At 42.2% G+C, this 18,244-nt stretch overlaps 1 protein-coding gene across 1 annotated transcript in view; it reads right to left on the bottom strand.

Annotated features, from left to right (window-relative positions):
* LOC109919603 (cadherin-20-like) overlaps positions 1–12,254 on the bottom strand; it is a 52,397-nt gene extending 40,143 nt beyond the window's left edge. The window contains exons 1-2 of the mRNA XM_020519635.2: positions 12,045–12,254; positions 5,979–6,273 (exon numbers count right to left, since the gene is read on the bottom strand). Of these exons, the coding sequence (XP_020375224.2) occupies positions 5,979–6,273; positions 12,045–12,254 (505 nt within the window). The remainder of the gene's footprint in view (positions 1–5,978; positions 6,274–12,044) is intronic.
* Between the last annotated feature and the right edge of the window lie 5,990 nt (positions 12,255–18,244).

Below are 18,244 nucleotides of genomic sequence, written 5' to 3' on the forward strand. Positions count from 1 at the left end.
GTGGCATTCTTGAGTCTGTTGTGATGAGTGCATGACAAAGAGCTTTGACAAGGTATTTTTTTTTAGCAATATTCAAGTGCTACCAATTGACTATTAATGCAATAAGATATATACTGAACTTTGGAACAAAAACAAAGTTATTGGAAAAGCTCAGCAGGTCTGGCAGCATCTGTGAAAGGAAAAACAGAGTTAACGTTTCGGGTCCGATGACCCTTCCTCAGAACCGGACCTGAAATGTTAACTCTGTTTTTTCCTTCACAGATGCTGCCAGACCTGCTAAGCTTTTCCAGCAACTTTGTTTTTGTTCCTGATTTACAGCATCCACAGTTCTTTCGGTTTTTATATGCTGAACTTTGCTTTTACCTGGCAAATAACAGCAAAATACTGCAGATACTGGAGAACTGAACTGAAACTAGAAAGTGCTGAAGAAACTTAGCAGGTCAGGGAGAAACTGGGGAGTGAGAAACAGAGTCAATGTTTCAAGTCCAGTATGATAACTTTTCGTAGTTTTTTGAGAGCTAGCAACTGCTAGGTCCCTCTCTATCTTCATGTCTTTATTTCCCCAAAACTGGGGTGGGAGTGGGTGAGGGTGGGGGAAGGTGTGATCTATCAGACAGGTCTTTGATTCCTACTTCAGAAAACATTCTTTGAGAAGCTAGATTAATTCAAAAAAATCTGATGCTTTCAACTCCATACCACATTTGATGTCTCTTCTCACCCAGCTCACCCTACCCCATCAAACCTTCAGTGACTAAAGCTCACCCCTCAACAATGTTAACACCCTAACGCCCCACATCTGACATTGACATCTGTTAAGGTGGTCCTGTAGCATGAAAACTAAGTCACAGTGAGAAGTATTTTGGGAAGGGCCTGATGTAAAAGTTGTGCTCTGATATAGCAGCTCAAAAATTAGTATGGGCTCAGATATTTTATGACACACAGCTAGAGTAGGTGGGACTTGAACTGTGGGTCTCCTGGTTCAGAGGTAGAGACACCACCACCATGCCACAAGAGCACTTGGTATCAAGTTTCACTGAATAGAATATAACCACTGTCGCAAGTACAGCTATCAGTCACTTCATAACTCAGCAGTGAAGGGGTTAATTGGTTCTGAACCCTAATTCTAAACCATTGCCTATGATTTCCAGAGTTATGAATGCAACTGATTGTTTGTGGAGAGGAATGATGTAATTTTAATCTCTTTCTGTTTGTTTTCTTTTGCCCAGATGACAGGCAGCAAGAGATATCATTTGAAGTGCACTATTGCTGAACACTTTAAAATGTGTTTTACTGAGAATGGCCTTGCACAATGATGATGTGGCCTGCAGTCCCAGACCTGAGTTAATGTTGCTCCAATTTATTTATGCTGTTGGTCATTTTGTATTGGAATTCTCACAGTTTCAGTATTGAGCTTGTTTGAATAATATCAGAAGAAACAGGAGCAAACATAGGCCATTCGGCCTACTGGGTCTGTTCGATAAGATCATAGCCTTAATACCCATGCCTTGCCTGCTTCTCATAATTTGATTGTGGCAGAGATTATAAGAACAGGGAGGCGACGTTGGAGCTATACAGAACATTTGTTAGGCCACAGCTGGAGTACTATGTGCAGTTCTGGTCTCCACACTACAGGAAGGATGAGATTACACTGGAGGGGGTGCAAAGGAGATTCACCAGGATGTTGCCTGGGATGGAGCATTTCAGCGATGAAGAGAGACTGGATAAGCTCAGGATGTTTTCTTTGGAGCAGAGAAGGTCGAGGGAGACCTGCTAGAAGGGTATAATGCTATGAGGGGCATGGACAGGGTGGATAGAAAGCAGCTGTTAAAGTGTCACTAACAAGGGGGCATAATTTTAAGGTGAAATGCAGGAAAATTAGAAGGGATTTGAAGAAAAACCTTTTCACCCAGAGCATGTTGGCCATTTGGAAGGCACTGCCTGGGAGGGAGGGGCAGTAATGAAGGTGGGAAACCTCACAACCTTTAAAAAGCACTTGGGCCAGCACTTGAAATGTCACAGCATTCAAACCTAGTGCAGAAAAGTGGGACTACTATTGGGAATAGTGTAAAAACTTGATGGCCCAAATGACCTTGACTGCACTGTATGATTCTATGAACTGACTCAGCTTTTACTGCATGAGACAGTGCATTCAGCCCAGAAATTCTTTCTCTCAGAAGATTGACAGTCTTTGCAATCCCTCCCTGAAAAGGTGGTGGAAACAGAGTTGTCGAAAAGGCAGAGGTGGCTGTATTTTTCAAAATACATCTTTCAAGCAAAGGGTGCGACAGGTTATCGGGGATAGGTGGGAATGTGGAGTAATCACAACTTGTCAGTCATGATCTTATTGAAGGACAGGACAGGTTCTAGGGGCTGGGTGGCCTATTCCTGCTTACTTTGTATGCTTGTATGAATCAACCTAGTGAACGTACCTTGAACTGCTTCCAAAACAAGTATTTCTTTCTTTAATAAAGAAACCAATATATGCAGTACTCGAGGCACAGTCTGATCAATGCGCCGGACAATTGGAGCAAGACTTCCCATTTTCTCCAGGAATTGACACCAAGAAACATGACCAAATTCTCAGCGGTCTCAATACACATGGACAAAGAAGGACACAAATTCAACTGGGACAACACATCCATAATAGAACAAGCCAAACAGAGACATGCCAGGGAATTCCTGGAGGCCTGGCATTCCAATCGGAACTCCGTCAACAAACACATTGTACTGGGCCCAATATACAAACCACTGGAACACAGAATCGGAAGTAATAGCAACCACCCCAGCAAGCCGAGGCATATAAATAACAAGTGGGACAGAACACCAACACTTCCCCGGAAGCACACTGACAATGTTACCTAGCAGGGTGACAAAACGTCTGTAATCAAACACACCGGCTCAGCCTCATCCACAACCTGAGCTACAAATCTTCTCAAAAACTTTAAGGCATCAGTTCAGTTTGTAAACAGAGTGAAAATAGCCTCAGTTACGGAGATCTGGAAAAGTTCCACAAAAGACAAATGTGGCAGGTACAGTGTTCCAGGTAAGAAATTCAGGGAATTAGCAAGAAAGAGTGTTATAACATTACAGAATAGCTACAGTGCAGGTAGAGACCATTTGGCCCATCAAGTCAGCACCCACCATCTGAAGGGTACTTCATCCCACCACCCTGTCCCCAGTTACCATGGCTACTCCACCTAACCTACACATCCCTGGACAATTTAGCATGGCCAGTGCACCTAATCTGCATATGCTTGGACTGTAGGAGGAAACCAGAATACATGGGGGAAAACCCAGGTCGACACAGGGAGAATGTGCAAATTCCACACAGACAGTCACCTGAGTGTGGAATTGAACCCAGATCTCTGACACTGTGAGGCAACAGTGCTAACCACTGAGCCACCATGCCACTTGTTATGGTTGTAAATTCAGATTATGAGCTGTGTTTCTCTTAAAGGTGAGGCAAGATTTTGATCAATATTTTTGGTTCAAAATACTTACTTTATTCATAACTGTGGCACAATTGAGAGTCAAAGGTGAGTTAATTGAAACATGTAAGATCCTGAGGGGACCTGACCAGTTGGGTGTGGAAAGGATGTTCCTCTTCTGGGAGAATCTAGATTCAAGGTCATAGTTTAAAAATAAAATGGAGATGAGGAGAAAAGAATTCTCTCGCTGTCTTTGGAATTCCCTTCCTCAAAAGGCAGTTGATGCAGAATCTTTAAGTATTTTTAAGGTGCAGGTAGATAGATTTTGCAAGGGGATGAAAGATTATCGGGGGTATGCAGGAATGCAGAGTTGAGATTAAATATCAGACCAGACATGATCTTAGAGTCATTGAGTCATAAAGTTGTACAGCACGGAAATAGAGCCTACAGTCCAAGTTGTCCATGTCAACCAGATATTCTAAATTCATCTAGTCCCATCTGCCAGGATTTTCCACATTTCCCTCTGAATGTTTCTATTCGTATACCCATCCAGCTATTTTTAAATGTTGTAATTGTACCACCTTCCACCACCTCCTCTGGCAGCTCATTCCATACATGCACCACCCTCTGAGTAAAAAAGTTGCCCCTTGTGTCCCTTTTAAATCTTTCCCCTTTCACCTATGCCCTCTAGTTTTGGACTCCCCTACCCTGGGAAAAAGACCTTGACTACTCACTCTATCCATGCCCTTCATGATTGTATAAATCTCAGTAAGGTCACCCCTCAGCCTCCAACTCTCCAGGGAAAATAGCCCAGCCTATTCAGCCTTTCCCTATAGCTCAAAACCTCCAACCTTGGCAATATTATTACAAATCTTTTCTGAACTCTTTCAAGTTTCACTTGTATAGCGGGGAGACCAGAATTGAACACTGTATTCTATGAATCCCGGAGCAGGTTCCAAGGGCTTCTCTTGTTTCCTGTTCACATTTTTGTTTAACGAGTTGCGCATGTAATGTGGTTCATATACTTTGATAACAGCAGCATTTGTTCTCTGCAAACAAAAGGTGCAGGTTTGTACCTTGTACCTTTCTTAAATTAGCCAGGAGCCTGGGGAGCCTATAATTCCAGGTTGTTCTCTCCACAACAACACTTTGACCAATCAGTGTCAACTGGACAACAAATCAGCACCTTTTTCTCCTGTGGTATAAATTGTCGTGAGTTGTGTTTGGAATTTGGTATTCTTACATTTTTCCTGGAGAATGAAAACCTTGAGCAACATGTCCTTCTTTACAGCAATAGCTGTTATGGAGGATGGATTACTTTGATTCAAAAGCTTTCCTAGTCCTTTAATCAACATGACCACATCAACAGGAAGGCATTTCAAAAGAGAAGCACAAATATCAACTATTGTCAAATCCTTTTGGTATAAGTTTTTAAATGCTGGTTTATCATATGCAATATATGGATGAAATTACGTTGTAACTGGTGTAATAATGTAACATCTGATATGTGGATACAATTGCTACTTACTAAAAATTACTGTGGTATACTTCGATTTATTTCATTTCTCCAAAGAGTCACCAATTCTTTTTTGCAATATTGAAAGTCTGTAATCAGGTTTATATGAGCAGCTCAGTTTAAGGAAGAGGAGAATTTGTACAAGTTATATCAGCCATAAGGCTCATATTGCAGTGACTATAAAAAATCATGACTATGTGATTTTATGATCTCAGTTGAAAAGAAGGAGTTACATTTATATAGCACCTTTCACACCAAAACCAAAAACCATTACAATTAAGTACTTCTGAGCTGTACATCCACCTGTGATTCAGGATACACTGCACCCAGTAAGTTCCCACAAACAGCAATGCATTAATGACCAGATCATGTGTCTTTTAGCAATGTTAGTATCGTAGAATCCCTACATTGCAGATAAAGGCCATTCGGTTCCATTGCATCTGCACCAACCCTCCGAAGAACATCCCACCCAGGCCCGCTGCTGTCCCCATAACTCCACATTTAGCATGGCAAATCCACCTGGACTGCACGTCTTTGGACAGTGGGAGGAAACTGGAGCACCCGGAGGAAACCCACACAGACACGGGGAGAATATGCAAACTCCACACAGACAGTTGCCTGATGGTGGAATCAAACCCAGCTCCCTGGCACTGTGAGCCAGCAGAGCTGACCACTGAGCCACCGTGCCACCCTTGTGTACGCTGTGTGGCAGATAAATATTGGTCAGGCCACTAGGGAAAATGCCCCTGCTTTTCTTTGAAACAGTCATACATAACCATTTGGGAGGTCAGAGGGCAGGCTGGGCATGGGGGTAAATGCCTCCTTCAGAAGATACCAGCTGTGACGCTGAAGCACCATCCTTGACTGTCACGCTGAAATCCTGGAGTTGGACATAAACCCAAAAAGATCCGACTGAGAAGCAAGGAATTCCAGCCTGGAGCTGGAGCTGCAACAGCACCACTGCTATAAAGCGTTAGTAACTCGCAGGAACGTTCTAGAATTTGAAGAAACTATCACGAAAAGTAAATTCTTACCCATTGGAGACATTTCAGGAACACTGGCCACATAGGGCCCATCGAGAAACTTTGGTTCATTGTCATTGATATCCTGGATCTTGATGATGAATTCCGACTCTGGTTCCATTGGCCTCCCAGTCCACCTGTCTAAGGCTTGTGCCCGTAGTGTGTAGTGTGTCTTCTCCTCCCGGTCTAGCCTCTGTACAGCATGAATGTCTCCTGTGTTATCATCAATGGTGAAAACAGTACCAGCTCCGTCACCTGACAGGATGTACCTGACAGAGCCTTCTCCTTTATCCATGTCGGAATGAAGCTAGAATTACAATTAATCAATAAGCTGTAATGAATTGATAATGCTGATTTTTTTTCCACCTCCACTTCAATCTCTTCATATATTAATTTTGCTATTGCCTGCTATCCTATTTCCTGGTCAGAGAGTCTAGAGCCAGGGGTCAAATGTCTTAGGATACAGCACAGGACATTTAGGACCTTTTTCCTGCTAACTCACAGGACATTGGTGTCACTAGCTAGGTCTACATTTATTGCCCATCCTTTTGAATGGAGCATTGGAGGCTGAGGGGGGTACTTCTAGAGGTTTATAAAATCATGAGGGGCATGGATAGGGTGAATAACTAAGGTCTTTTCCCAAGGGTGGGGGAGCCCAGAACTAGAGGGCATAGGTTTAAGTGAGACGGGAAAGATTTAAAAGGGACATAAAGGACAATTTTTTTCACGCTGATAGTGGTGAGTGTATGGAATGAGCTGCCAGAGGAAGAGGTGGAGGCTGGTACAATTACAGCATTTAAAAGGCATCTGGATGGGTGCATGAATAGGAAGGGGTTAGAGGGATATGGGCCAAATGCTGGCAAATGGGACTAGATTTATTTAGGAATTCTGGTTGGAATGGACGAATTGGACTGAAGGCTCTGTTTCCATGCTGTATATCTCTATAACTCAATGTCTCTGTAAGTGATACCTTTAATATAAAAAAAATTAATATTTTACTTGAACATACTCTTTGTCTTTTTCCCCATATCCCTTGATATCTCTAATATCCAAAAAAAATCAATATTTTACTTGAATATACTCAGAGACCTAGACTCCACAGCCTTCTGTGATAGAAGAGTTCCACTGGTTGACCACCCTCTGAGTGGAGAAATCTTTTCTCATCTCAATTTGGGGAGCAGCTAAGAGTCAACTACATTGCTGTGGGTCTGGAGTCACGTGTAGGTGAGAGCAGGTAAGGGTGGCAGTTTCCTTTCTTGAAGGACATTACCAAACTGGATGGATTTTTCCAACGATGATTTCATGATCGTCATTAGACTCTTGCTATCTGCCGTGGTAAAATTTGAACTCCGAACCCCAGAACATTACCTGGTCTCCAGATTAAAAGTCTAACTAAAACCGTTCTGAGGAAGGGTCATTGGACCTGAAACGTTAACCGGATTTTTCCTTCACAGATGCTGCCAGACCTGCTGAGCTTTTCCAGCAACTTCTGTCTCTGTAATAGTCTAACAATATTGCAACTAGGCCAACTACCTCTCTAAATTGAGATGGGAAAGCATTTCTTCACTCAGAGTGTGGGCTACATGTGAAATTCTCCACCACTGAAGGCTGTGGAGTCTAGGTCTCTGAGTATATTCGAGGAAAATATTGATTTTTTTTTGGATATTAAAGACATCAAGGGATATGGGGAAAAAGCAAGAATATTGTGTTCACATAGTCATGATCATATTGAATGGCGGGGTAGGCTTGAAGGGCTGAATGGCCTACTCCTGCTTCTCGCTTCTCTGTTCCTTTGTCAATGAGAACATCAAGGGTCACGGAGTTCCTCGTGGTTATTTATTTCTGACTATGTGTTCCTTGCCTTAAGAAGAGAAAGTGAGAGCTGACAGTAAGGCTAAAAATCACTGTCAGTTTTGGTAGAGTAAACATAGATAAACTGTCCCCACGGGGCAGCGCCTTCTCTAACCAGAGGACGTAGATTTAAGATCATTGATAAAAGAATTCGGCTGGACATGAGGAAACATTCTTTTTCAACACAATGAGTTGTCTTGATCTGAAATATGGTGCCTGGAAAGTCATTGGAAACAAATTCAATTATAACTTTGAAAAGATAATTAGATAAATCATTGAAGGGAAAGTATTTATACAGCTATGGGGAAACTGCGAGGGGAATGGTATTAATCGCTGGCTCCTCCAAAGAGCCAGCAGAGTCACAATGGGCCAAATGGTCTCGCTTGTGTCTGTAATGTTCGAGAATTCTATGAATCTTCCCAAATTTTCCAGTGGTTTTCATGAACTGCACCAAAAGATTAGTGCTCTCCTTAAGCTGTGCAGCCATTCTACTACTCCCAAGCTGTGCATGAGTGAGCTCCCTTACTGCACCACATGCTTCTGGCTGCACAAAGTTAAAGGGAGCCCACACTAAATAAAGTTAAAAGTAGCCTACACTAAACTGGTTCAGAGATAGTAGGAACTGCTGATGCTGGAGAATCTGAGATAACAAGGTGTAGAGCTGGATGAACACAGCAGACCAAGCAGCATCAGAGGAGCAGGAAAGCTGACATTTCGAGTCTGGACCCTTCTTCAGAAAATTTCTGAACATTTTCTGAAGAAGGGTCCACAACTGAAACATCAGCTTTCCTGCTCCTCTGATGCTGCTTGGCCTGCTGTGTTCATCAGCTCTACACCTTGTTGTCCCACATTAAACTGCCTGTGCTCTGCAAAGTGAATTATGAGGGCATGTTGCTAAAGAGCTAAGAATGAAACCTGGACTCTCAGTGGTTAAGTTTTGAGAAGAGATTATACAAATTAGGCCTATTTTCTCTAGAATTTAGAAGGTTAAGAAGTGACCTGATCGAAGTTTCCACTGGTTGGGGATTCAAGAACTAGGGGCATAGTCTGAGAATTCGAGCCAGACCATTCAGGAGAGATATTAGGAAGTGCTTCTACACACAAAGGATGGTAGATGTTTGGAACTCTCTTCCACCAATGACAGTAGATACTGGATCAGTTAGTAATTTTAAACCTGATATGGATAAATTTTTGTTAAGCAAAGAAATTAAGGGTTATGGGCCAAAGGCAGGGATATGGAGTTAAGCCACAAATCAGCCATGATCTTATTGAATGGTGGATCATACTTGAGTGGCTAATTGGCTTACTCCTGTTCCTATGTTCCTATAAGAGATGCACGCAATGGCAGCGGAAGCAGAGTCAGTCACTGTCTTCAGTATGGAACTGGATAAAAGCAAAGGGGAAACAATTACAGGAACTATGTGTACAGCACCATCAAAGATACAATGGGCCGAATCACCTCAATTTTATTCATTCATGGGATGAGGGTGTCACTGGCCAGGCCAGCATGTATTGCCCATCCCTAATTGCCCAGAGGGCAGTTAAGAGTCAACCACATTGCTGTGGGTCTGGAGTCACATGTAGGCCAGACCAGGTAAGGGTCGCAGTTTCCTTCCATAAAGGAACACTGAATCTCGCAACATTGTTGAAAACTGGTCCAAAAGCAGAGTGGCAATAACTTTCAACTTTGACAACTGAGTAATAACTGGTAGGTGGATATCATTTGACTGAGCCTAAATATTGTTCCACTAAATCCTGCTGGGGTGACAGAAAAGAAAAGTTGCTTTTTAAAAATATTCCTGTTAATCCTCCTCTGCCTTGTTCGCAAGGGACACCGAAGAAATGTATTCACTGCAGAGGAAAAATAGGATTTTAAAATCTTCTATTGTCATTTTTCTCATGAAAAGCACAGTACTTTTTTTTGATCGGCATGGCAAAGTAAATTGGCACATAAGCGAGAGTTGGAAGCTTCTGCACTCAAATTTCCTCGAACAGCACCGGATGTTGATCAAGGGTACTTTCCCTTACTTCCCTCCTCCCACTAACCCCCCCAAAAAAAGTGATTTCTACAAATTCTGGTCGTAATCCAACTTGTCTCAATACATTATTCCGATAGTTCCTCATCTGGCTTCTCAGCAGTTTGCTGGAGCAAACCCACTTTGTCCCGTTATGTACTTAACTAACTGCATCTTCCTTTTAAAAAAACGCAAATGTTTTTCTACAGCCATTTCAATTCCAGTTCTGTAGAAATGTGTGTCAGTCTTCTTTGTTCCAATCAATGGGATGGAACCAGATCCTAAGGAAAATGTTTTGATTGAAGACCCTTTGTAGCAGAGCTGCCTGAATGGTTGGTCTGCAATGCAGCGTGATGCCAACAGCATGGGTTCCATTTCTGCACTGGGCTGAGGTTACCATGAAGGACTCTCCTTCTCAAACAGTATCCTTGCCTGAGATATGCTGACCTTCAGGTTAAACCACCACCAGTTGTCTGTGTGTAATGAGACAGCAGTCCTTGGATCTGGTAGGACTATGGAGACTTTACCTGCTTTTGCTAATACTACAGTGGATGAGGGAGGCAGAGGGAAGCATCACATTAAGATATGAGTAGATACACATTTTAATTCAATAATTATAAACCAATATTTGCTACTATTTGAAGATCTGACAATTTTTAATGGATTCTGTGAAGATGTTTTATTTCTAAATATTAGTATTGTTGATATTGTATATTATCAATATTTGCTTGTTCCACTTCTATTTAATGATTTTATTTGACAGTTGAATTCTTAAAACTGATCTCAGACTGTCTTTTTTTGTCATATTTAGAAAGCAAGGAAGATCTAAAACATATCCATTAAATTGAGATAACAAGGTGTAGAGCTGAATGAACACAGCAGGCCAAGCAGCATCAGAGGAGCAGGAAAGCTGATGTTTCAGGTCTAGACCCTTCTTCAGAAATGTTGAACTTCATTAAGTTGAACTGCTTTGTTTAATAGAGGCTGGATTTGACTGGGATTTTGGTTTGGGTCTTACACAGATTTTCACAATGTGTGTGAGAGAGTGTGGCAAAATCACTGCAACTCTATGGCATGTTTCATGAGGTCAGTTTGTCCTAAAATGCTTGACAGCTAGTTAAGTACTTGAAGTAGAGTCATTTGGCAATGCCAGCAAGCTTGCACAGCAACCACCATTATAATGACCTGACAATCATTTCTTTTCAGGGTGTTGACTGGGATTTAAATACCAGCATACTGGGTCAACTGCTCTTCTTTTAATAGATCTATCTCAGCTGAGGTGAATACAGTCCCTGCCTGTAGTGCACTGAGTGGTCAGGCTGTGTGTTTCTGTGTTCATGTCGCTAGAGTGGGTCTTGAGTCTATAAACCTCTTACTCAGAAAGCAAGAACATTCCCATCTTGAGACACAGATGAAACTAGCTAAGAGTGAGTTTTGCACCTACCTTAGAAAATATAATTGAAATGTAGGTGCTTTGGGACCTTGTACAACCTTGTGATTATATCAGAGAGTTGCACTCCACTGGGCATAAATAGTGTGGGTGGAGATATTGAGGTGTGAGTGAATTTGATAGAGAGAATTATATGTGCAGAGTAATCTTTCAGTAATGGAGAGGTAAGATTAGAGTTTGCCAAATCCCTGATAACCATCTTTAGTAATAGTTAGTATTAATATGCAATAAACAGAGTTCTAAATAAGCTCAAGACTGAAGACTGTTCTCAACCTACACTTTTCCCCGACCTTGACAAAAGAACAACCAATCATGATCAACTTTCTGGACTTGGGTTTTAACTATCACGTGCTGAACGTGTTAATCACTGCAAACTGAAACAGTTGGGGAAACATATTTCACTTCTATCTCTCTCTTTCTCTTTCCTCTCTCTCTCTCTCCCCTATTCTCTCTCTGTCTCCAGGGTAAAACATTTCTTCAAAATGGATCTCTTGAACTCAACGTTCAGCCATCCCTTCCTGACTCAAGAGTCAGTTCTCCTTAGATCTAAGTGGAGAGAGGCCTGAGCATGTTTCTGTGTTAATGATACCATATTTGATTGATGGCTGTAACAGTTGTATGCACATTGCTGAGTGAAAATCCATAGCATATTCAATGGTATTTGAGTGTCTTTCTAGATGATAAATGTGGGACTCAAAAAAGCAGCAAATGGGTTCACTTCATCGTTCTTCCAAAGCTAAACTTTTGTTCCCCTGTTCTTACCTTGCCGACATATAGTGGCTCTGACCCAGTGTATTCCTCTAACACAAAAAACTGGTTCCAAACCCAACCTCTCTTCACACGATGATGCATCACCTCATGGTGTTGGTTGTTCTGTGCTGCAGTTATAGGCATGACCCCAACCACGTACAGCAAACCAGCTAGACACAGACATAGTCCAGGTATACATCTATTTGTATGGTAAGTCCACATAGTCAATTGTTTTGGGAAATGCAGGCAGAGAGTGGATGGAAAGTTGTTGATCCTTTGCAAGCTTTGTTTTCGGAAACGTGGCTTGGCAATCTTGGGTCAGATAGCTTTGTAAGAACTGAGCTGCTAGTGGTTTTCTTCTGATTAGTGTCGTCTGCTTTATTGTCAGCAAAGTTTAAAGCCTTTTATCCAACCACAATTTAGCCAGATGTCCAGTGCTTGACCTGCAAAACCTGAAATAGCAAACACATTTCAGAGAAAAATAAAATTACCAAGCTGTGCATCATGACTTTGCTAATCATTGCTCAAATAAAAACAAAATCCTGGGGATGCTGGAAATCTGAAACAAATACAGAGAATGTTGAAGAAATTCAGCAGGTCTTGCAGCATTTGTGGAGAGAGAAAAACTGAGTTAATGTTTTCAGACCAGTATGACTTCTGAGGAAGGGTCACTGGACCCAAAACGTTAACTCTGTTTATTCCTTCACAGATGCTGTCAGACCTGCTGAGCTTTTCCAGCAAATTCTGTTTTTGTTCCTGTCTTCTTTAGAACAGGTTCAGAATTCTGAGAATTTAGTGAATTAAAAGAAAATAAAGCTTTCGTCCATATTGTGTTTGTATACATTACGTTGAAGAACTGAATGATTTTTAAACAGTAATATATTAGGAAGACATGTTCCTGGTCAGCCTTCAATACAACAATTAACATGTGCACTTATATAGCACCTTTAAGATAGTTAAACATTCCAAGGTGCTTCACAGGAGTGTTATTGATCATGATTGGAGACCTAGTTACATAATGAGTATTAGGATAGCTGAAGCCTGGGGAGGGAATGCTCTGAAGCATGTAGATGGTTCAAAGAGAAGAATAATGAGCTTATAAACATTCAGGAACAAAGTTTGTTATCTTAAATGGACCTCAAAGTCATACAGCATGGAATCTCATGAAGTAAAAATGAACTGAAACAAATCATAGTTCATAAGACAACATATTTAATAAAGGTAGGTCATAATTTAACCCATCTTTAGTTCAGAGGTTGATATAATCAGGGTTACACTCCGCAGAGATAACTATGTTCCTGAAAGGAAAGAACATTTTTGTTAACAGAACATTGTGAACAGGTGATGCATTTTAAATTGATTTAGTGATTGCGCCAAGTATGTAAACAAATAAGGACAACAATTTCTTTTAACTACATGCTTTAACTGACACAACTACAAGGACAATTCAGCATTTGTGTGATGGACGTATGTGACAACATCTCCTAATGACTAAATAATTCAGGATGCTGGAGGCCACGTAGTGTGAAAATTAGCATATTTTTTCCTTGAGGGTTCCTCTAACCTAACAACAATGCTGATCTCTAGGAGAACCATTTCTCAGCGGTTAAGGGTCTTTTGTTCAGACCAATTCAAATTAGCCTGAGACCTCAGCTAGTCCAGGCTAAGTTACTCTGCTTCTTTTATTTTGTGTGTGGTTGCATTCATTGAACACTCTATTATTCATTCAGCACAAACACAAAACACCCTCTATCTGTATGGCTCAGGGTTTGAATCACTTCTGTGCGAATAGCTCAGAGTGGGGTCAGTTGGTTATTGCTGACTCTGTATGAACAGGAATCCACATGATGAGTCATTAGTGGCAGAAGAGTCTAAGATAAAAAAACCCCTCCAAAACATTAATCCATCTTCTTTCCGCCTCCCACTCTCTCCCTATTTATTTCAGAACCCCCTTCCCCTCCCCCTTTTCTGATGAAGGGTCTAGGCCCGAAACGTCAGCCTCTCTGCTCCTATGATGCTGCTTGGCCTGCTGTGTTCATCCAGCCCTGCACCTTGTTGTCTCTCCCTCCAAAACATTACCCTTACTTTATATACTGCAAAGAATTCTATTCTCCCCTTAACTGATCAACGTAATTACACTATGACTCCTTTGTCAATGGAGAATATGGTTACAATAGACAACTTGGAACTCATGTGATGTAGTGGTAATGTTCCTACCTCTGTAGCCAGAAGGCCTGGGTTCAAGTCCCACCTGTGCCAGCGGTGTGTCATAATGTGTCGCAACAGGTTGATTAGAAAATATCTACATTGGACACCTATTCTCAAGCTGATTGAACACAGTCTTGGCTTCACTTAAGCACTGCTTTGAGATTTACATCACCTTTAGCCTAAATTGCAGTTTTCAAAGGCCTCCAAGAACAATTCACTTGCTGTAGGGAGGAGATTCGAACCATTTAGTGTGTTCTGTTTCAGGGCTCGAGAGGTCCTGCAGGTATATAAATCTCATTAAAAGGGTTCACCCACTGGCAGACTTTGTACAGTCAGTATTGGTGAGGGCGTGACTGGTCTTTAATCTGCCCTCATGCCAGTTGGGACTGGAGCCATTGTACCTTCCAGTGTCAGGTGCCGCAGAGACTCCAAGAGAGGATCAGAATCAGGAGGCAATGTGTTAGATGTAATTCCACTGCAGCTATACCACATCTTTTGCCATCAACTGAAGACGCTACGCCTTACAATCTGTCTTCAGTCCATTGGCTTGAAATGTTTCGAGTGGAGTTGTCACCCTCCAATATGCACAACCTCACTCTACCAGTGGCGTTCACCTCACACTTTCCAAACTTCTCCATCCCTCTTTTAGGGGATTCCTTGCCCTCTCTCACACTCCCCCTACCCTGACAGAATGCTCAGCAAACACCTTCCTCCAGCCCACGCATATCCCCAGGTTCTCTGTACTGCCCAGCAACGCTGACTCCTCCAACATTGGCAGGACAGCAACCAGGGATTCAGGACAGAAGGTGTGGGAGGTGCTGAGTACAGTGTGGCTGGGACTGGGGAGAAGGGTCAGCGATGAACATTGCCTGAGGGAGGGGAGGAAGGGGGGTGCTAAGAGGTGTTGTTGGTGCTGCAGTTCTTTACCCTCCAGCAGATTTACTTCAGAGTTCTGGGGATAGTAGGAACTGCAGATGCTGGAGAATCTGAGATAACAAGGTGTAGAGCTGGATGAACACAGCAGGCCAAGCAGCATCAGAGGAGCAGGAAAGTTGATGTTTCGGGCCCAGACCCTTCTTCAGAAATTGTTTCTACTTCAGAGTTCTGCTGGATTTACACCTTAGAAAAGCTCAAAGTACATGCGTGTAAAACCAGGCTAAGTACAGTGCAAACAGCCCATATCTTCCTCAGTATCTAATCATTACTCCTCTCCTTGAGTGTTGCTGACATTAATTCACTGTATAAGGAGGCCTTACTCTTAATGCACTTGTAGATTCTTCATTTTCATTTCCGTGATATTTTTCCATTACATTACACTCCACTGCACTTCTTTCAATAACTCCAGCAGGAGACAATATGTTGATTAATTAACTTTTCTATACTTCCATCAACAGTGATTGTCTCATTGGACTGATTCCTTTTTAAATCGTACCCACACCTTACTGAACGATTCTGAATGTCTGCTGCTGCTACACCCCTTCAACACAAGAGGGTGCACCATGCCATTCCTATTGAGCACAAACCTTTATACCAAAGGTCTTTCTGAAGAAGGGTCTAGACCCGAAACGTCAGCCTTCCTGCTCCTCTGATGCTGCTTGGCCCTGCTGTGTTCATCCAGCTCTACACCGTGTTATCTCAGATTCTCCAGCATCAGCAGTTCCTACTATCTCTGTACCAAAGGTATTTTCTGGGTTTCTCTGCAGACAGCTCTTGTGCCTCTCAATCACAAAATTAGACTTTTAACAAATTCTGGCTGGTTTCTTCAGATTTGCAAAGTACGTTTTACTTTTTCCTCTTTTCATTTTTGGGAACTTTTGTTTCAAAAACGAGAACCACTCGTAACGGTAATCTATGTGGGTCTGAACTAGTAATCCAGAGACCTACATTAAATATCAGATGATTTCAGTTTAAGTCTCCCTACAGTAACTGTACAATTTAAGTTTAGTTAAGGAATGCTCCTCTAATTAAATAAAACAACTTCGTCCTTAACAGTGAGTGTGAAGTAATGCTGAATTGTCAAAATTGCTTATCTATATTCCTGGAAGAAGTGAGCCATTGTCCATAACACCATATGATGTAGGAGCAGGAATAGGCCAGTCAGCCCATCGAGTATGCTCTGCCATTCAATGAGGTCATGGCTAATCTGATCATTCTCAACTCCACTTGCCTGCCTTTTCTCCCTTAACCTTCATTCCCATACTGATTAAAAGCTATCTAACTCGGTCTTGAATATATTTAATGACACAGTCCTAACAGCTCTCTGCGGTAAAGAATTCCACAGATTCCATATCTCTGAGAGAAGAAATTCATCCTCATCTCTGTCTTAAATTGATCACTCCTTATGCCCTCTGATCCGAGACTCTCCCACCCAGAGGTAACAACCTTTCTACAACCACCTTGTCAAGTCCTCTAAGAATTCTATATGCTTCAATAAGGTTACCTCTCATTCTTCTAAATTTTAATGGGTACAGGTCCAACCTGCTCAACCTCTCCTCAAAAAACAGTTAATCCATACCCAGGGTCAACCTAGTAAACCTTCTCTTCTTATTCATTCACAGGATGTGTACATTACTGGCTAGGTCAGCATTTATTGCTGTGGGTCTGGAGTCACATGTAGGCCAGACCAGGTGAGGTGCAGAACAGAGTTTTCTGTCTTCGAGATTTAAACACTGAATCACACAAGAGGAGGCCATTCAGCCCAAAGTGCCTGCTCTGGCTCTTTGGTAAAGCTACCGGATTAGCCCCATTGCCTGGCTCTTTCCTTACAGTCCTGTATTTTTTCCTCTTTCAAATACTTATCCAATTTCCTCTGGCAAGTTATTAGATCATAGACAATCATAGAATCCCTACAGTGTGAAAGCAGGCCATTGGCATATTGAGTCTATGCCAACCCTCGAAACAGCATCCCACACAGACCCATTGTAGCCCTGTAACCCTGCATTTTCCATGGCTAACCTACCCAAGCCTACACATCCCTGAACATTATGGACAATGTAGCATGGCCAATCTGCCTAACCTGCACATCTTCAGACTGTGGAATGAAACCAGAGCACCCACAGGGGGCCCACACAGACACGGGGAGAATGTGCAAACCCCACACAGACTATCGCCGGACGATGGAATCAAACCCAGGTCCCTGGCGCTGTGAGACAGCAGTACTAACCACTGAGCCACCGTGCCACCCTATTATTGAGTCTGCTTGCTGTGTCCTTTCAGATAGCCCATTCCAGATCACATCAACTCACCGTGTTAAAAACAGTTTTATCTCATAGCCTGTGCTTCTTTTGCCATTACCCTCAAATTTGTCTACAATAATATGAAAACAAAAGCGCTGCAGATGCTGGAGAACAGAAATATAAACAGAAATTGCTGGAGAAATACAGCAGGTCTGGCAGTATTGGTGGGGAGCGAAACGCAGTTAATGTTTAGGGTCCCACCGAATCTTCTCTGGGATTGAAGAGGGGTGGAAACATCATCGCTATCTCCTTCCGTTACCAACACAGCCTTCGCTCTGGAGTACTGACTGCTTCCAATTTTGGATTTTGAAAATCAATATAATATGATCTAATTTGCACATACTAAATTGAAAAAGGCACTTGAGTGCAGAAGCATTCAGTGACTATGACGAACGACGTAAAGTTTACAAATTGGCAAACCAGTGGAAAAGGACCTTAGTACCAGTTGCTGAAGGATGCTGGACCTTGAAAGGTAGAATGCACATCAGAGACAGGATAAAGGATGTAGAAATCGCTGGAGGTGAAGCGGAAAGGAATCTAGAGGTGATAGTTTCTGATTAAATGTCACGTTACTTTAGAGCAGCAAAAAACAAAGTACATAAAATACTCAATTACGTTCCCAGATAACAAGGTGTAGAGCTGGATGAACACAGCAGGCCAAGCAGCATCATAGGAGCAGGAAGGCTGACGTTTCAGGCCTAGACCCTTCATCAGAAACGTCAGCCTTCCTGCTCCTATGATACTGCTTGGCCTGCTGTGTTCATCCAG

Source organism: Rhincodon typus, chromosome 2 (assembly GCF_021869965.1).
Source record: "Rhincodon typus isolate 14 chromosome 2, sRhiTyp1.1, whole genome shotgun sequence".
In the NCBI taxonomy this organism is placed as follows: domain Eukaryota; kingdom Metazoa; phylum Chordata; class Chondrichthyes; order Orectolobiformes; family Rhincodontidae; genus Rhincodon; species Rhincodon typus.